Source organism: Gopherus evgoodei, chromosome 11, assembly GCF_007399415.2.
Source record: "Gopherus evgoodei ecotype Sinaloan lineage chromosome 11, rGopEvg1_v1.p, whole genome shotgun sequence".
In the NCBI taxonomy this organism is placed as follows: Eukaryota; Metazoa; Chordata; order Testudines; family Testudinidae; genus Gopherus; species Gopherus evgoodei.
Window position 1 is genome coordinate 53023063 of NC_044332.1, and position 20625 is coordinate 53043687.

The following is a 20625-nucleotide window of genomic DNA, read 5'->3' on the forward strand; positions in this document are numbered from 1 at the left end:
TATTTTACCAAGAGTTTGATTGTATGTTTTGAGATTTTTTTTGTTATAAAATAATTTCTCAGTGTAAAGAGCTAGGCTGTTTATTTCTTTTTCAAGTATTTATCATGATTGTGAAGAAAACTGGCCAGTTATACCTAAGAAAGATATTCATCTATATCTCATGTGAATTGTTTCCCCAAAACATCTCATTATTGTATAGCTCTTTGCTCATTTGCATTTTTTGATCTTCACAAAACATAGTATCCATACCCTTACCTCTAATCCCTCTGATCTAGTGGCAGAGGTTATAGTGAATTGCCGTATTAGTAAGACTTAATTATACTCCCAAAATATCTAATCCATTATTTGCCAGAAAATTATGAAGTATTAAATAGTTGAAGCTGAACCATCATTGACAAAGATAATGGAAAAATTGCATTCGGTGATGTGCAACACTTGCTGTATTTGCTGTAATTCAAACTTGATTAACCATGTGGGGTGATATCTTTGTCCCTTTGAAGAAAAATTCCAATTGACTAGAATAGAGCCAGAATTTCACCTGTGGAATGATACGTCATTCAAAAATCCTACTGAAATCATTGTGCGGTCTGGTGTAGCAAGGTACTATTCAATGTGAATGAGAGTATCAGTAGCTGACCTTTATTAATTAATTAGTAAAATTCTGTAATTTGCAGTGGGTCTCCAGGTCAGTGCAAAGAAGAGAATTTCTGTTGTTATTTTAGTTTTAGTTACAGTTGTTCTGGACTGCATGAAGTTTTTAGGATTTATGATCTTGATTGAGTCAGAATTATATCTTACCCTATTAATGACTTAGGTTTTCATGATTTGGAACATCTTATATATTTACTGTTTGCTTTTCAGCGCTCATATACAGCAGCTTGGAATAAAGATAAAACTAGTATCCATGTGATGCCAGATACCCCTGATATTGTATTGGCGCAGCAGAACAAATTGAATTACAGTGAGGTAGGTGATGCCTTGCTTAAAAATTGAAAGGCAGCATGTGAGACTATTTAGATGAAAATGAAGTGCATTATTTCTGAAATGTAATGAATATTTGTTATGATTTAAGAAACTGTACAGACTTGCAATGGAAGAGGACAAGAAGAAAGGCTATGACCTACGGGTAGATGCCATTCCAATCAGGACAGCTAAAGCCTCCCGAGATATTGCAAGTGAGGTAAGTAAACTCAGACCCTTCTCCTCACACTTTCAGAGGTCTCAAGTTCACAGTGAGCAGTTAGAGGCATGCTCCATCAACACAATCGTGTATCAAGCAAAACTCTTTCTGAACAATCAATAGGAGTACACCTGGAATAAAATCTTTTGTATTGTTCCTGTAGGCCTGTTCTTACTTTATCTGTGGCAAGATTACATTCCCGGTGTCTGTTGTCTATTTGAGGATCTCTGTTTGATGGCTTGAGGGGTGTGACAAATGAAGTTATCCTGCCTAGTTTTAGTTCTAACTAATTTCTCTTATTTAATAATAACTGCTAGTCAGTATTTTTAGATGAATTAATCTTTCTGTTGAGGTGTTATCTAATGTCAGTGGTGTCCCCCTGCACCCTGCTTACCCTATCTTCCGTAGAGCAGGGGGGACATACCTGGGCTCAGAATGGAGGGAGCTTGCAGCTGCTGCCGTCTAATCAAGCTGATCTAATTAACAAGGCAGTGTACTTAAAGGGGAAATGCACATATCTCCCTCCATTCCTGCTGCTTTGTAGAGTGAGAGAGTTAACCCTTGAGGACTCAGCCAATTGCTAGTTCATCATTTAGCAGTAAGGGAAAGATCCCACCCTCTGACTCTCCACCTCAGCCAAGCTTCATAATCATCATCACTGTGTACGAGTATTAAATTGTTTGTTTAAAACTTATACTCTGTGTGTGTGTGTGTGTGTGTGTATATGTATATATATATATATATATATATATATATATATATATATATATATATATATATATATATATATATATATATATATATATATATATATATATATATATATATATATATATATATATATATATATATATATATAGTCTTTTGTCTGATGAAAAAAATTTCCCTGGAACCTAACCCCCTCATTTACATTAATTCTTATGGGGAAATTGGATTCGCTTAACATCATTTCGCTTAAAGTAGCATTTTTCAGGAACATAACTACAACGTTAAGTGAGGAGTTACTGTATTTACATATTTAAGGGACTCTTGTGTCTAAGCCTTTTCCTAAGTTCTAGGTGTCATATGCGTGCTTTAGCACTCAGAAATAATACTATATGAAATGACATATATTCACATAAAAGTGTCCAAACTCTCCACTAACCATGAAGACTCCAGAGAATTGCTATGGGATATTTTCTTAACAAGAAGCCCGAAATTTGTTGAACTTTATTTTTTTACCTACAGTACAAATACAAAGAAGGGTATCGCAAGCAGCTAGGCCACCATGTGGGAGCCCGCAACATCCAAGATGATCCCAAGATGATGTGGTCTATGCATGTAGCCAGGATCCAGAGTGACAGGGAGTACAAGAAAGATTTTGAGAAATGGAAGACCAAGTATAATAGTCCAGTGGATATGCTGGGAATCGTGCTGGCCAAGAAATGTCAGGAACTGGTTAGTGAAGTTGATTATAGACATCCTCTGCACCAGTGGACATGTCTGCCAGACCAGAATGATGTCATCCATGCTAGAAAGGCCTATGAGCTTCAGAGTGATGTAAGTACTGAATGAGAGAGCTCCCAGTTGTATCAGTAAGGCTACGTTTTAGTCAGGGGTATTTTTAGTAAAAGTCATGGTCAGGTCACAGACCATAAATTTTTGTTTACTGCCGGTGACCTGTCTGTGACTTTTACTAAAAATACTCCTGACTAAAACTGTGGGCGGGAGGCTCATGGTGAGTGGGGTGCAGCCCGGGGAAGTGCTGTGGATGCTGGGGAGGGTGGGGGGCATGACCCGGGAGGGTGCTGTGGGTGCTGGGGAGGGGAGCACAGGTGTTTGGGAGTGAGTTGGGTTTTAGGGAAGGGGGCCACAATCTGGGGAAGCACCACAGGTGATGGGGAGGGGGCGCAGGGTGGGGAGTTGCAGCCCAGGGGAGATGCGGGTGCTGTGGGGGGGAGGGGCTGGGGCTGGGGCAGGCTTCTTACCCAGCTCCTGGGAAGCAGCAGCCCCAGCTCCTTAGAGCGCCACATGCTGCTTCCACTGCACCCCAGCCCCGATTCTGCAGCTCCCATTGGCTCAGAACCACGGCCAAAGGGAGCTGCCAGGGCTGTGCCTGACTGCTGGCAGAGGCAGCATGTGGAGCTAGGGGAGATGAGGGAGAGGACCTCACCCAAAGTAAGCAGTGGCCCCAAGCCCTGAGCTCTCCCACACCCAAACTCCTGCTGCTGGGGGGAGGGGGCCCTGAGACTGCCCCTGCAGCAGCCAGTGCAACTGACCGGGGAACTGCCGAAGCTCAGACAGCTCCTGGGCCAGCCACACAGGGCTGCTGCAGAAGTCATGGAGGTCACAGAAAGTCATGGAATCCATGACCTCCGTGACAAACACGGAGCCTTATGTATCAGTGATCACAGATGCATAGTAAATTATGCTTTCAGCGTAATATCTTGCCCTTTTGGTGGGTGCAGAGGATCTGAAACCTCTGGAATGGTGGTTCAATAGTTCTGTTGTGCAGTGAGACAGGCTAAAAAAAAGCTCTGAAAGGGAACATCACACCTGGTCCCCATCACAAAGTGCTGTTCCATGATTATTTTCATTGTGGCTGTATAAAGTCAAGGTCACGATCAGTGGGTGTATGAATTATGCGGATTGATTAGATCTTAAACGCACTTGAGGGGGGAATCAAAGTGATCCATGCCCACAGTAGTGTCTATGGAGTGGCTTCTTGGTGAAACTTGTCGGAAGGTTTCATCCTTCAAGCTCAGGTCAGGCTCCCAAGCTCACCGCTGTAAATTTGGATGTCTGAGTGAGGGTGTCCTTAGTGGAAGTCCCTCAACTATGAAATTCATGGCCTGATTGATCCAAGACTGTTGACCTTCAGTACATAATGAAAATCCCATATTTTCTCTCAGGCTTTTCCTGACAGGTGGTAGGATGGAGGATACCTGAGGAAGATGGGGAGGCAATATATGTCTAAACTGAGGGGAAAGATTGTAGCTGGCTGGCTAAAAGCCAGTGCAGAGAGGGAGGAGGGGTTTGTTTCAGTGCACAGGGCTTGCGCAGTCCCTGCATGAGAAGTAATGGAATGTTTAACTGGGTATGTTAACTAAATAGTTACCTTTGTATTCACTGTTAATAGAATTGCTACAAGTCAGATCTTCAATGGTTGAGAGGCATCGGTTGGGTCCCAATTGGTTCCCTGGATGTTGAAAAAGCCAAGAAGGCTGGAGAGATCCTTAGTGACAATATATATCGTCAGCCACCAGACAAATTTAAATTTACTAGTGTAACGGATTCTTTAGAAATGGTCTTGGCCAAGCATAATGCAGAAGCAATGAATAAGGTGAGTCCTAGCTTTCTGAGAAAGATACTAGTGCTGCAAACCGTTAAAGATACATATAATTACAAATGTAATTTGTTATTATATGTATTAGACCCAAATTACATTACCAAATGTGTATTAGACCCGGGCTATAATGATCAATTATGTATAGTTTGAGACACATATTGTAGCGATTTGTAAAATAGCTGGGAACTAGTTGTCTCTGAAAATGTCCATACATTAAAATAATTTGTCGTAGTATTCAGTGCCTCAGTGCTTGCCTACACTTTGTGGACCTGATTCAAAGCCAATTAATGTCAATGTGAGTCTTTCAATTGACTTTGCTGAGGTTTTTATTAGTCCCTATGCACAGAGTGAGTGCAAAATAAGCAAGAACAGGAGTATTTTCTAATGGAAATCTTGCAACTTAAGCACGTTTTTGAAATTGAAGCCTTTTCAGAATCTTGACCTGGAAAGAGGTTAGTGTGAATATAGATATTATATGATTTTTAGGCCTTACTTGAAGTAATGTTATTAAAATACTTTATTATGTTTTATGAGGTCTTCGTATGTTGATCACTGTATTGTTTACTGCTGTTGGTTTGTTATTTCATTTGCAGCGTTTATACACTGAAGCCTGGGATAAAGACAAGACTGAAATCCACATGATGCCTGACACACCAGAGATTATGTTGGCAAGACAGAACAAGGTCAACTACAGTCAGGTGAGCAAAAGCACAGTTTGTGTCATGAGAGTAATAACAATCTAAGTGGAATCATGCTGTGTGATTGGCTTCGCCAAAATATATTTTAACAAACTTGAGATAAATATTTACACTAAGTTTCCTGACTTATCCCATAACATTGGCCTGCCAAAAAGTCAACATCAAAATGTTTTCCATATTCCAATATAGTAGTCTTCAGGTTTGATTGTGGAACCTTTATTCATGTTGGTGAACACTTTTTTGAGAAGAGTCCCACTCACTTCAAACAGATAAATCTCTTGTAAGTGATCATCAGTATGAGCTAAGGGTCCAAAAATGGTTCTCCAGTGAATTGCTGAGTTTCCTTCTTTTAAAGTTACTAATGCTAAAAACTTGTGAAATTCATCTTGTATTTGAAAATATCAAACAAATAATGTCTAATTTGATTCTTAAGAGCTAAAGTCCTTCTGATCAGGGTAAGTAAGGGGAAAATATATAAGCATCAATAGATGGTTGCTTTGGAAAGTAAGATATAATCCATTTACAGTGGAGAAGTTGTCACTATAAGTGTGGTCTGTAAAATGGTATTTTATTCTACATCAGTTAAAGAAGAAGATAGACAAATAGTACAACCATTAGCTAGACTCTTTCACCCAGATCCTCAGCTGATCTAAATTTACACCCGATGATGATCTGGCTCTTTCAGTTAAGAAAATTAAACAGTTTGATCCGAATAGATCGTATGATAATTCTTCTCGTTGTTGTCTTTCTGAGCTAACTGTTTTGCAGAGAAGGCAACATGCATAGTCTAGCTATGAGAATTTTAACTCTGTTTAGTTCTTTTCATAGAGTCTATATAAACTAGCCATGGAAGAGGCAAAGAAGAGAGGCTGTGACTTGCGAATTGATGCTATTCCCATCAAAACTGCCAGAGCATCCAGAGATATTGCCAGTGATGTAAGAAACTGCTCTTTATTTCTCTACATAGTTACATGGGACCTTTGCATTCTGTAAATTCCATATGTAAATTCTGCAATAAGAGGTTTGATTAAACAATGAAGATGTGGTTTACATGTTGTAAAGTTGTAGTGCATATATTTAAACATTTAAATTGTAAAATAAAATAATTACAAATTAAAATAGTAAGAGATTCATCTTCACATGCATAGCATAGATAAAAGTCTGTTGTTGTACATAATTTTAGGCCAAAAAAGACCTATTTCATTAATTACATCTTTAATTGTTAAAAAAAACCCATAGTTCATGCATATCACAATTATTTCTCTTTAACATTACAAAAAGTAAGTTTAATAATTCTTTATATCCCAGAATGTCTATCCCATTTAAAAGTTCTAATTCACAATCCAGTTGCCTAGAATGCAAGCCCATGACACCACTTTGATAAAATACCTTGAAAGAATCATAGCTATAGCTTATAAATAATTTGTAGAGAGTTTTGTGTTAGAACTATTTAAAATTAATAGTCACAACATTATTAATAAATGGAACATTATATTTTGCTTTTTCCTTCAGTACAAATACAAAGAAGGGTATCGCAAACAACTTGGCCACCACATAGGCGCCCGCAACATACAGGACGATCCCAAGATGGTATGGTCTATGCATGTTGCCAAAATCCAGAGTGACAGGGAGTATAAGAAAGATTTTGAGAAATGGAAGACCAAGTATAATAGTCCAGTGGATATGCTGGGGATTGTGATGGCAAAGAAATGTCAGGAACTAGTCAGTGACATTGATTATAGACATCCTCTTCACCAGTGGACATGTCTGCCAGATCAGAATGATGTCATCCATGCTAGAAAGGCCTATGATCTACAGAGTGACGTAAGTACCATTTCTGTTTCAGTTCCAGAAGATGACTGTATTTGATACTGTACCTGAGATGAGAAATGATTTCACATACTGATAACAGCAGAGCCAAATGTTCTCAATAAAACACCAATTCTAGTATTGTAACAGGTCTTGTTACAAATGGAAACTCAGATTAAATCCATTAAAAGACTCCTTAATTAGTTCAAATTTAAGTCCAGTTTAAGCAGATTTGTTCCCATTTATGATTTATTATTGAAATTATGAGAAATTCTTAATTACTCATGGTTTTAATCCAGAGGAAATGCAGTGATTTTTAACTAAGATTCACTACTTTGAGATTTTGGTTTTATTCAAACCTGGACCTTGAAGTGAAATGAGGAACGGGTAAAGAATGCACCTATATGGATCAATATATCAAAGGAAATGTTCATACAGATTCTTGCAATGCAAAATTGCCAAGCTTCATGCATTTCAGTACTATCACTAGGGCTAAAATTCTGACCCACAATAAGCTATGTCAGAATAACCATGTTGTAACTGGAGAGGAGCCTGAGTCAAAAAAATATGCATGACACTTAGTAAATGGCAGGTTGTGCAAGGGTGGCATTGAGGAAGGTACAAAGTCTGGAGACAAAGAGTATTCTGGAATATAGCTGGAGTGGGGAGTAGGGACCAGGAGCGGTGTATGTAAAAAGATGAAAGCAGAGATGTCCAAAAAGGATATTGATAAAAATCAAAACATAAGTAGAGTAGCTGGATAGCATTGTTTGGGTCTCAGAGGTCAACCTGAGAAAGAAAGACTTGAGATGAGTTCTAGACATGGCTAAACATGGTATTGCTTTTCAATGGTGCAGTCTGTGAATGAAATGGTAGTTTTGCCATTTACTTCAATGGACCAGTATTTCACCCCTGAATTCTAGCCCAAATCCAGGTTTTACTATATTATAGCTTTTATTTTGTTTTCCCTTTTCATATGCTGTATGTTTTACTCACAGCTAACTAGTTGTTCAGTAGTCATAAAATTTAGATAAAATGTACTGGGATGATAATCTGGAAAAGTGAACTAAGGACTGTATTTTGTATTTACTTTGTTAACAGAATTACTACAAGTCAGATCTCCAATGGCTAAGAGGCATTGGTTGGGTTCCAATTGGTTCCCTGGATGTTGAAAAAGCCAAGAAAGCTGGAGAGATCTTAAGTGATAAAATATACCGTCAGCCTCCTGACACTTTCAAATTTACTAGTGTGACAGATTCTCTAGAAATGGTCTTGGCCAAGAATAATGCAGAGACAATGAATAAGGTGAGTAATGATTTGATAAGTAACACATCAGTGCTGTGCTACTCATGATTAAAGACAGAAAATTAGGAATACCTAGGGGTCAGCACCACTATGTTACATGGTGGACACTTGACAAAATTACTGTACATACTGACAGACATTGGGGAGTTATGTCACTCAGCCATTCAACGTTTCTTGAAAAGTTACCACCAACCTCAACATTTTTACCACGGACACTTGTATCCATGTACGGACATGTTGCCAACTCCTACGTGATTCAAAGTAATGTTGATGTCCTGAGATAAAACAGGATGTTTGCAAAGCAGTACGTAGGACCTATCTTACTAAGTACAAATGGGGACATGTAAAGCAAGAATCAAGTTACTGAGATTCTTCGGGATATCACAATGCGCTGTTTCTTGGGCATATGTGTGTAGTCAGCTGCAATAGCTCACCAGACGTCTTAGGTTTGCCTCAGTCTTTTTATTATTGTAAACTGATGTAATCAGGGTCTAAATTTGGAGCCAAATATGCGCCTCTCTTCTCAGGTATATAAATAGGAGTTTTGCTAGAGTAACAATGACAAGATTTGATAGATAGTTACTGTAGATTATTACTGAATTACCTTTCATTTCCATTCCTTCTTAGCGCTTATACACCGAAGCATGGGACAAAGACAAAACTACAATTCATGTCATGCCTGACACTCCAGAAATCATGCTAGCAAAACTCAACCAAATAAACTGCAGTGAGGTGGGTAACAATAAAAAGCTGAGGAGATGAAATAATGAGCTCTGGACAGTACCGTTTTGTTATCTCTGGCTTTTCAATGAATATGAATAATGCTGCTCATCTGTATAGTCCCACGTGTGACCAGCAATGTTAGTTAAGACAGATTTTTGCTATAATTTACGTTATCTTCTTGGTATCTGACTTCTGATTTTCAAAAGTACTATCAGCATTAAACTAGAAGCTTATCCTGTAGTAAACCCTTGACATATATCAATAACACACCTGGAAATTCCCCTTTTTCATTTTGCCAGTGTCCTTGTGGAAAAAAAGTTTTTCATGAAATAATGTGAATTTGCAACAGTGCAAAAGTTTGCATCTGGGAAAACCTTTCACCCCATTTCTTGGTCTTCATTCTTCTAGATTCCCACCACCCCTGCTTTCCACTCCTTTACTCTTGCCAGGTTTATACAATAAAATGTTCGAAATGTGCATTTTCCTACTACCTAGGGCAGGTAGCTATGGGTCATATTTAAATCAGGTTTACCCATGGTGAACATTAATCACGTTTTCTAGTGATTTAATGGGTTTTGTTATATAAATGTGTAACATGCTTACCTACAGGGGAGGTGCATAAAGTGCATGGTTAATGAGATAAAACTATAAATCGTTTCCTTTCTCATAGAAATTGTACAAATTAGCCTTGGAGGAATTGAAAAAGAGAGGTTGTGACTTGCGTGTTGATGCCATTCCAATCCAGGCTGCCAAGGCATCCAGAAATATTGCCAGTGAAGTAAGTAACCTTTTTGTTATATCTACAGGGACATGTTTCTTATGGGAAAGAGTTCAGAATTTGTGCTCTATATTTTTTCCATGTAAATGCTTTTAAATTGTACAATATATTCTATTGCAGTCCAATAATTATAATGCATGCTTCTTGTGTCTGAAGAGAAAGGACCATATCAAGATCTACAGTGATGGATGCCTTAGACATATACACTGCAGTTATAAAATAAATAATATAAAGCCTAGTCCTATGCCCATTGAAGTGTTTCCATTGAGTACAAGGGTGTTGGATCAGGCCCATTGTGAGATTCTATAAAGTACCTATTTATTACTTTTTAAGATTAGAATAAAATGCTTCAAAGGTCCCCCAGAAAAAAAAAATATTAACAGTCCTAAACAATCCCCTTTTTCTGCCATGAGAAGATTTTAATGCTGCTGAAAAGTTGTGTTGAAAGCCCATGTGACTGAAGTCATCCATGGAACAGATATGCCATAAGCATTGACAATAAAGTCTCCCTTTCACTACTCTGCTAGTATGCCTCACCTAGGGCAACACCAGTTAAGGGTTAGAAGGCAGTTCACTCTCCAGGCTGGTTTTGTCCTTGGCATCCCTAACTAAATGGAAGATAAAGGTGCCAGTTGATGTTAATTTGTCAGCAGATGTTGTATGATAAAATTCTTAAGGAAAGAGCGCATCCTAAAAAATTAAAAGGAACGTGAGACCACAAACAAGATAGTAAGTAGATAGTTGTAAGGGATAAGGTAGGTAAATTTAGTAGTAATATGTTTATGGAGATAGCAAGATAGAATATCTTAAAATATTTTTCTCTTCTTCTGAACGAAATAAATAAAATAGCATATTAAAGAAAGTGTAACATGCTGTTTTCCAGCATGAGGGTATGCATGTTCTAGTTAAGTTGGGTACATCATTTCTGAATTGAAAACTGTCACAGTGAATATAAATATATTTTATTTTAGTACAAATACAAAGAAGGGTATCGCAAGCAACTTGGCCACCATGTGGGAGCCCGCAACATCCAGGATGATCCTAAGATGATGTGGTCAATGCATGTAGCCAAGATCCAGAGCGACAGGGAGTACAAGAAAGATTTTGAGAAATCGAAGACCAACTACACTAGCCCAGTGGACATGCTGGGAATCGTGCAGGCCAAGACATGTCAGACACTGGTCAGTGATGTTGATTACCGCCATTACCTGCATCAGTGGACATGCCTGCCAGACCAGAATGATGTGATCCAAGCTAAGAAGGCCTATGAGCTACAGAGTGATGTGAGTGCACAATATATGTAATACATGCAATAGGCCCAATTTTACCCTGACATGCCTGCACACAGATGTGTGTTTTACATGCGAAGAGTGGAGCCCCATTGTTCTAGGTGCTGTACCAACAGAGAGTAGCAGATATCCCTGACCTGAAGGTGAGAAAGACACAGGGTAGGGGAAGGGGTAGAACAAACAAGCAGAGTAAACAATGAGATGGCAATAAATGTCATGTTAATTCCATGGATTTTTGTGGGGATGGGGGTTACTTAGGAAGGGATCAGCTTAATCAAAAGAAAAGAGAAGGGGACATGGTCAGGAAGATAGGGCAGGTGAGAAGATGGTAAGAGAGGGTAGTGTGGAATGAAGCTCAGGTGAAGAGACTGGGAGGTGGAAGGAGAGGGTTGGAGCAAACAGCCAATCAGCACAGGCCAGAGAAAGTCTAGTCAAAACTTCCGAATGTCCAGAAGTCCAAAGATCCCTTCTTGGGCTGCTTCAGCCCCTACCAGCTGGAATCTCTGGCTGTCTCCTCTCTGCAGCTCACTGATGTGTGGAGTGAAGGGGGAGTTGAGATAGGCACCGTCTGGGTCCTAGTGCCCTCAGGATGCAGGGGTGTCTCCCCTGTGCAGTTCTGCATCCAGGGGAAGGGTGGCCTTAGCTGGGCCCCAATTTCTCCACTTCTTCCACCATGCAGTAGTCTCTGCTTTGGCTGCTTCTACCCCTACTGGCTTGTGAAATTTTCCATATACTGTTACCGATCCTTAATCACCAAATCCTTGCTGTTTTCTTGATCTTTGATCTGTCAAAGGTGCCCTAATAATGCATCTGTGGAGTCCTTTCATTTTCCCATTCGTTGTGCTGTGTAATAATTATTTTATCTATCTTGGAAGAATGAGTGTCAGAATCAAATGACCATTTTGTAGTAATAATGTTACATGAAGTGAGTAGTGTATAAATCAGTTGCATTTATTCATATATTCATTTGATTGTTCCTACAAATGACTGATTAACCATTAATTAAATTTTAGGCTGTTTACAAATCAGACCTGGAATGGCTGAAGGGTACAGGCTGGGTCCCCATTGGTTCCATAGATGTTGAAAAGGTTAAGAGAGCTGGAGAAATCCTGAGTGAAAAGCAGTACCGCCAGCCGCCAGACCAAATCAAATTTACGAGTGTGACCGATTCCCTGGAGTTGGTTTTGGCAAAGCAAAATGCTGAGACAATGAACAAGGTGAGTCTCCCAGAAAAATCCTCAGGTGTTACTGACTCTGAGTGTTGGTTCACGGAATGGGCAATGCACTTTGGTTGAAAGAGGTAAGTGTTCCCAAAGAAGCAAAATGTCAGACAGCATCTGCTGCTAGGTAGCTGTGGTTACCAAGAGTCCTTTAGATCCTTTGCACGTGGTAAGAAGGTTGGCCCGTTTTCTTTCAGATGTAGGGTATCTATGTTTTTCCTCCTCCAGACTGAATTTCTTTAATGCAGTCTCTGTGCAGCTATACTTTAATTGCAATTTCCAAATGACTTAATACAGGACACAGAGGCCTGCTGATGAAGTGTTGTTTCCCACAGAGGAGGATGTTCACTCCAGAGCCCAGGTTCCACATGTGACACTCTACATACCTTATGCTTCATGTGCTATGGTCTTAATCTGGGGGTTAAGTGGTGCCTAAGGCTATGTACAAGGCCTCTAACTGGTATTAGAGCATTTTACCCCAGTGCTCTGTTATCTGCACTGGCTGCCTAATACAGCTGGTCAGAAAATTGGATCAAAATCAATCGTTGATTAAAAACAGAAATAAAATTGTTTGTGAATTTCTATTCCTCCTTCTCCCCACCAGTTTCAGATTGGCTGTACTGTATAGGGTTTTTTATTTTTAAAAACTCTCAACTCAATATATGCCAGAACTCCTTTATGGAAAGTGACCTACTAAGCAAGGCTGAGGTTGTTTGCAGATTGCAGAACCATTTCAGACAATGCTGCAAAACATGCAAATATAGTGTACCCAAATAAGAGGCACACCCATCTGGGACAAGGTGCAATGCTAAGCAACACGTTGCTGAATGATTACTGGAAGGCACTCAGATATTGCAGTGATGAGCATGGTATACGAACCTATATAGAATAGTGAGACATCTGTTATGTACGCTATTGTGTTGTATGGTGTAGACTGGAGGACCACCTCCTGTATGCCAGCTGAGAGCTCAGAGGCAAGAGCTTGTGTCCCCTAGGGAATAAGGCTGCCTCCCATTTATAGTAGCCTGGGTAGAGTAATTAACATCACAAATTGTCTCTTCCTCCTTCTCCCTAAAAATATATTCCAGAGAGTCCCGGATACAATCCTTCTCCCAATACAGCCTGCCAGCAATGCTGAATCAGCCAATTAACGTTGCAGAGCAGATTGGGGCATAATAAGGAGGAGAAAGTCACCCAGTTGGGTTTTGCAGTTGGAGATCACAATGTATCAGAGGATTAAAGATTTGCTCAAACTGTCCCTGTTGATTTATTAGGGTATTTTCAGTGGGTGGGTCTTAGTTTTGTAGGTATGTGTTCAGAAGTTGGCTATATATATGCCATGTTCTGGTTCAAGGCTTTGGTTTTGTAGACTTTTGCTAATTGTTGCTTTCAGTTTTACTGTATTTTCTCCAGGTGTGCAGAATTCTTTGGGCACAAGCAGGCAATGCAATTCTAGTATGTACCTTTAGCTTTCTTTGAGTCTCAGCCCAAGCTTCACAGTTGTATTTATCAGGGACCTGAACCAGAGCTCACCATAATCAGTCGGAGTCTCCCCATTGGCTGCAATGGACATTAGATGAGATGTAGGCTAATTGTGCTAAATGTATTGTATAGCCATATTTTGGCTATGAAAGCTGGCTGATAAAATTATTTGATATTAAGACACATGGGAGTAAATTCACCTATAAGCCTAATTTACTTTTTGTTTGAAAACACTGTAGATTTAAAGTATGAATTCCTTCCACTTGCAAAAACTGTGTTTATTTAAATGTTTCATTAAAATCTTTTTAAAAACTGTTCTCCCCCCTTCCACAGCGTTTATACACAGAAGCCTGGAATGCTGACAAATCCACAATTCATGTCATGCCAGACACTCCGGAGATTTTGTTGGCAAAAGCCAATTCAGCTAACGTCAGCCAGGTAAGAATGTTTTAAAAAATATATCAAATACAAAATCAGAAATAGGTAAGCATTCATTTCACTTTTAAAGAATCTCTTTTAATGTGTGGTTTCATTTTCTCTATAATAATTTGTATAGTACTATATTTTCATCTCGCATATTTTGTCTTCCTCTCTATAGAAACTTTACACACAAGGTTGGGAAGAATCCAAGATGAGAGATTATGATATAAGAGCTGATGCAATTCCAATTCGGAGTGCAAAGGCATCAAGAGATATTGCTAGTGAAGTATGTGCTGCTTCTGCCAATCTATCATTTTAACTGTATATTAAGGGTTTTTCTCATTTTTAGTAAACTTGTGAAATAATTAAAATATGCATTCTTTCAAATGACAAAACATAGGAATAAAATAATAAATAATTTAAAAATACAAGTGTATCAAATTCTGGTTTAAAAAATGAACACCATGGAAACAGATAAGTGCAGAAAAATATCCAACTTCACACTGAAGAGAGTGTAACATTAAAATCATTGACATTAAACAAACCAACCTAGAAATATATATTATAAATATTAACATATCACATGATATTACTGATATACAGGGAGTGAGGGGATATTAGGGTTTTCAACCTCTGAATCAAGGATATTTGTCTGCGATAAATTATTTTTGTTCTTATATTACTATTAAACTGAGACAGTACTGATCACTGATGATTATTTTGCTATCTTTACAACTATGTGCTAATTTGTATTCATTTTGTATCAGATTTGCCTCATGTTAAGTAGGCCGTGTCCTCAGCTGATATAAATTGGCCTAGCTGCTTTGACGTTAATAGAACAAAACTGAATTATGCATCTGAGGATCTGGTCCATTATTCACTTTTCCATGAATATGTAAAACGTAACTGAACTGTTTCTGTTTTCAATAGTATAAATATAAAGAAGCATATGAGAAACAGAGAGGTCACCATATTGGAGCCCGCACCATACGGGATGATCCAAAGATGATGTGGTCTATGCATGCAGCAAAGATCCAGAGTGACAGAGAGTATAAGAAATATTTTGAGAAATCAAAGACCAGATACACTAGCCCAGTGGACATGCTGGGAATTGTGCAGGCCAAGAAATGTCAGGAACTGGTCAGTGATGTTGATTACCGCCATTACCTGCACCAGTGGACATGTCTGCCAGACCAGAATGATGTGATCCAAGCTAAGAAGGCCTATGAGTTGCAGAGTGATGTGAGTAAAAAAATAAATGCAAAATAAGTCTTTTGGGGGGTGTGTGTGTGTGTGTGTGTGTGCGCGTGCAAATATCTATTCAAACATTTTAGAGTAGAATTTGTCCATTATATACCTGATCTTGCAAACAACATTTTTTGCTCCAAATGAGGATGAAAAGTCAAAGGTGAAATTTTTCACAGGAAGGAATTTCAAGAAAAATACCATCTGGAGAGAATCAAGACAGATTTTTTTTCTGCTTGCTGGCCTTGCCTATTGGGTTCTTGTCAATTTCACTTTTTCTCCCCAGGCAGAAAGTGAAATTGTCCAGAGCCTTCGAGGCTGGCACCCAATGAGCTGTCCTTTTCCAGCAAAATTTAAAGTTTCCCCCAGAAATTTTTGAGTATGTGAAAAGAGCATTTTCCATCAGAAAATCATTCTGATTGAAAATTCCTGACCTGCTCCACTTGATTTCCAGGCAAGTTAGGAGTGAAAATGTGTATGCAAAAGGCTTACTTTCAAACACTGCACCCGCAGAGCGTTTTATGTGTAACTGTAGGAGTGAGAACTCTGGAGAAACCCTATTCTGTATTAAAAATGTACTGGCATGGAGCTGCCAAATTAATCCTGACTATTAGAAAGAGTAAGACCTGAGTATGAATTGTATAATGGATGTCTCCTTTGACACACTCATTCTCTAACCATATTCTGATCCATTTTTTCCTTGTGCTTTTGAGAGTGGGGTGGAAGGTGCACAAGTAGCTTGAGAGTTCCACTTAGTGCAGAGGACTATGTCTAATGCTTAACTTTGCTTTCTCTAACTCACAGACTTTGCTCCCACTTGCACTGGAACACAACAAGCTTAGGCTCCCTGTTGTTGCACACAATGTTAGGACTAGCAGGATTAAGGCCAATGTGCTTTTGTAATTTCCAGTTTAATTTGTGAATGCATTTCCCATGATTACACTTGCCAATTAGTAATCACATGTGCAAATAGATTAATGGTGAATGCTTGTAAAGCTATGGATGCTTCTCTTCAGTTGAGAGCACTCTAGAATATTAGAATCTGGGCTTCTCCAAATTCCAGCCTCTCTTGGGGAGGCCAAGTTCAATTGTGGGTAAAATACTCATATTTGAATGTTGAGGTGGTAATTGGAATTGCAGAACTTTATTCAAACTTACCAGTTGCCTGAAAAATTATGATAATGGGGATGCCATCCTAATTCTGCTCTATTTGTTGGATGCATAGGGGACAGATTAGGTTTTGTATCTGAAATTTTTTCTGTAATTATATTTTTTATTTGTTTGTAGAATGTGTACAAGTCAGACCTGGAATGGCTGCGAGGCATTGGCTGGATGCCAGATGGCTCTGTGGATGTGGATAGAGTGAAGAAAGCCCAGGAACTCCTGAATGAGAGATTATACCGTCAGCGGCCAGACACATTGAAATTCACTAGCATTGTTGACCCACTGCCAGTTGTCCTGGCTAAAATCAATTCTAAGCAGATCAGTGAGGTTAGCTGGCTTTTATGTTACCATAAGTTTTCTGCATTCATGCTGTCATTTTTGTTTATCCTTCACTTGCCTTAAAAAATCATAAAATGAGAATTCCTAATGTACATAATAGTTCATACCATGAGATCAGTTAATTAGAAAGTAACATAGTACAGCATCTTTCACACTGTAATTGAATAATGTCGTCTTTACTTTCTCATTAGCCTCTCTATCGTGAAGCCTGGAATAAAGAGAAGATACAGTTCACGCTACCTGCTGACACCCCTCAGATGATGCAATCCAAAGTCAATGCTCTGAACATCAGCAATGTAAGATCTTCAATTAAAATATGTAATGTTTATTGAAATGAACATTGCCACATGCATCATTTTTAGCATGCCCTGTTTCAGAACTCTTATTAAGAACTTCCGGGTTCTGACATAAGCACAGATTTACTATCTTTGTTTTTTGTACTGTTTTGTATTTTAGAATGTAGATGAAGAACTATTGTGATTCATTTAAGCAGCATAATATGGTTTAATGAGCACAATGTTCATGAAGCACAATGGACCAGATTAATTAATCGGGGATCAGTGACATTCCTCTCTCTCTGTCTCCTTTTGTTCACCCACTTATGCCAGCAGTGATTCTGACCCAAGATCTAAAACACGGACTTGTTGCCTATTTGTTATTCATAAATAGAGTGTATCACCATAACATCTAGATCACCATATTGACTGTCTAGTTAAACATGTAATGTGTTGATAAGAAAAGAAAGAAAAGTGGGATTTGAAAGTATAATATATACCCTTGCCTGAATTGTCCTCTTTATGACAACTTCCTTTGGGAAGTTTGGGGTTTGAAAAAGATATTATAGGCCAGAATACCATGCAGCAAATATCAGTGATGCCCACAGTGTGAATGGATCTGATATGCTGCATCTAAGGCCACATTCCTGCAATATGCTATATGTGGGGGCATCCTTCGACATATAGAGTTTCACTGAAGTCAGTGGGACTGCAGGTGGGCACATGACTCTGTGGATCAGAGTACAGATTTGGAATCTATATAATAAATCATGACACGTATGCATTAATTATCAGTTCAAGAGATAGGAATAATTTTTGTAACCCACAAAACTGTAAGTATCAAATGAAAACATCCATGCTATAAATCTAGGGAAAATATGATTTATGAGAAAAATGAATTCTAAAATTGTATCTTTGATTTTGATGACAGAAACATTATCAGCAAGCCTGGGAAGATGCCAAGATGAAAGATTATGACTTAAGAGCCGATGCCATTTCTATCAAACATGCCAGAGCTTCCAGAGATATTGCGAGTGAGGTACAATCTCTGTTCCCTCCCTTTCATTTCTATGAAAGGCCATGGACATTCATCCTCGTATCAAACACAGCAGACAGCTGTGTAGCTAGCTAAGCTCAGTTCAAAGCTGTTGTGTACTCATATCTGAACAGCACGCTATCTTGTATATTTGCATTATTTTAAATCCTGTCTTGACCCTCTCTTTCTAATAGAACTTAAAGTTTGCTACTGGTAAAATATTAATGATAACTGAACATTGTATTTTGTATTTGTGGTATCAAAGTAGGTTCAGAGAGCTATTTTGCAATACACTGTAACTTTTAGCCACCAAACATTTTCAGTAATTGAAGCACAGACTCTATTTCTGCTGCTTCCAATACAGAATTCAAGGATGTTATTTTTGTCATTACTGCTTTCATGTTATCTGTTCAAATCTAAAATATAGCATTGCTTATAAACCTTATCAAGCAATTGGAATATCTGTGTATTGTAACTAGTGAGGGACTTCTGAAGTATTTTTCTTTTATCATGGTTTTAAACTGTTAAGATAGATGGACCACATTTTCCAGAGTTGTTGGTGATTTGGAGAATCAGTTTTTGGGGGCCCAACGTGAGACACTGGACAGTGGACCTGAATTTCAGAAGTGCTGATCTAGTACCCTTTAAAATCCCTTCCCAAGCTGGACAAACATAAACACTAGTTGCTTTAGAACATGTAGACTTGCAATTTACGACTGTTTCTGCTAATGTTTTACTTTCTATGTTTATTAGTACAAATACAAGGAAACCCATGAGAAACAGAAAGGCCACTATATTGGATGCCGAACTGCAAAGGAAGATCCCAAATTGTCATGGGCTGCACATGTAATGAGGATGCAGAATGACAGAGAGTACAGGAAGGCATATCACAGTTCAAAGGCCAGGGTCACTATACCAGTTGATATGGTATCTGTCCAAGCAGCCAAGCAATGCCAATCATTTGTGAGTGAAGTTGACTACCGTCAGTATTTGCACCAGTGGACATGTCTGCCAGATCAGAATGATGTGATCCAGGCAAGGAAGGCCTATGATCTACAAAGTGATGTAAGTAGGATTGTACAGTATATACAAGTTGGGGGATGCCACATTAGTAACTGTTGAGATATAAGGCTCTGTAGGCACATCACAGTGACATGATGATAATCACCCCAACGCTTTCTGCAGTTTCTCCTTCCTTCACCAGCTCTTCAGTGGTTGTATTCATTTTTTTTTTCCCAAATGTCGGTCCTAGCTGTGAATTCCCACAGTGCTTATTTGTGGTGACTTTGAACATACTTGAACAGTTGCCTTGGTAACACTGTTGTACTTTTTATGCATTAGTAAATTTCTACTGAGTTTGTGCCTATATGTGGGGGAATGTGGTGTGAAGACTGACAAGGATTTGTTTGCTTTCTTTGAAGCATTTCGTTTGTGCCTTAGCAATTATGTATCATCAATGAACTCTTTACTACAGAGGGATCATGATGCTGATGCAGGCATCCGTTATGACTCCAGTTTATCTATTCCCAGTTTTGGAATGTTCATGAAATCAATTTGTAAGAAAGCAGGGAGTGTTTTCAAGAGACTAAGAGTCAGGGTTATTTGATTACAGTCCTGCTGTGTGACAGTCAGTTCCCTTTGTGGTTTGCTCTTTGGGCAGTGCAAAGTAGCCCCTGGCGATGCGCTGAGAATAAACTCACACGCTAGCCATATATAATTAATAATGCAATTATGTTTGTTTGTAGAATGTGTACAAGTCCGACCTGGAATGGCTGCGTGGCATTGGCTGGATGCCAGATGGCTCAGTAGATGTGGATAGAGTGAAGAAAGCTCAAGAGCTCCTGAATAACAGATTGTATCGAACGCGACCAGATGAACTGAAATTCACCAGTATTGTTGACACACCAGAGATTGTGCTGGCGAAGACTAATTCTTTGAATCAAAGTGGCGTAAGAAAAGTGTTACATTTGTGCTTGAGTGTCCCTGTGCATATTGTATTTTATTATTTAAAATAAAAAGAGGAAACAGTATGTTTTATATAGAATTTGAGCTGCCAGAGACTGCCAGGGTTTTAAAAGTAGGCGTTCCCTAGTAACTATTAATGAAGGAATAAACAGGGTAATGTGAAACCCTATCACTGAAAGGAATTCAAATTATTGCACAGTATTTATTTCAAACAAATAATCAAACAATTATTAAAACAATTTACCAGTTCCAGACCATAGTTCTGACTATCTCCCCCGGCATTTGGAGGCAAATATCTCTCTCACTGAAGTCAATGAGAGTCTACCTATTAACAGGGAAGTAAATTGGAATAAACCTTCAAAAAGGAAG

General features: G+C 38.8%; 1 protein-coding gene across 26 annotated transcripts in view; it reads left to right on the forward strand.

Annotated features, from left to right (window-relative positions):
- Positions 1-20625, forward strand: part of NEB (nebulin) — a 194936-nt gene that overhangs the window by 90203 nt on the left and 84108 nt on the right. For 25 of the 26 annotated variants that reach the window (XM_030579866.1, XM_030579881.1, XM_030579874.1 and 22 more), the window contains exons 63-82: positions 862-966; positions 1073-1180; positions 2408-2719; positions 4299-4502; positions 5102-5206; positions 6035-6142; positions 6719-7030; positions 8117-8320; positions 8948-9052; positions 9714-9821; positions 10793-11104; positions 12124-12327; positions 14146-14250; positions 14411-14518; positions 15163-15474; positions 16765-16968; positions 17172-17276; positions 18187-18294; positions 19045-19356; positions 20037-20240. In XM_030579866.1, the coding sequence (XP_030435726.1) occupies positions 862-966; positions 1073-1180; positions 2408-2719; positions 4299-4502; positions 5102-5206; positions 6035-6142; positions 6719-7030; positions 8117-8320; positions 8948-9052; positions 9714-9821; positions 10793-11104; positions 12124-12327; positions 14146-14250; positions 14411-14518; positions 15163-15474; positions 16765-16968; positions 17172-17276; positions 18187-18294; positions 19045-19356; positions 20037-20240 (3645 nt within the window). The remainder of the gene's footprint in view (positions 1-861; positions 967-1072; positions 1181-2407; positions 2720-4298; positions 4503-5101; positions 5207-6034; positions 6143-6718; positions 7031-8116; positions 8321-8947; positions 9053-9713; positions 9822-10792; positions 11105-12123; positions 12328-14145; positions 14251-14410; positions 14519-15162; positions 15475-16764; positions 16969-17171; positions 17277-18186; positions 18295-19044; positions 19357-20036; positions 20241-20625) is intronic. The other variant, XM_030579890.1, reaches the window with a different exon arrangement.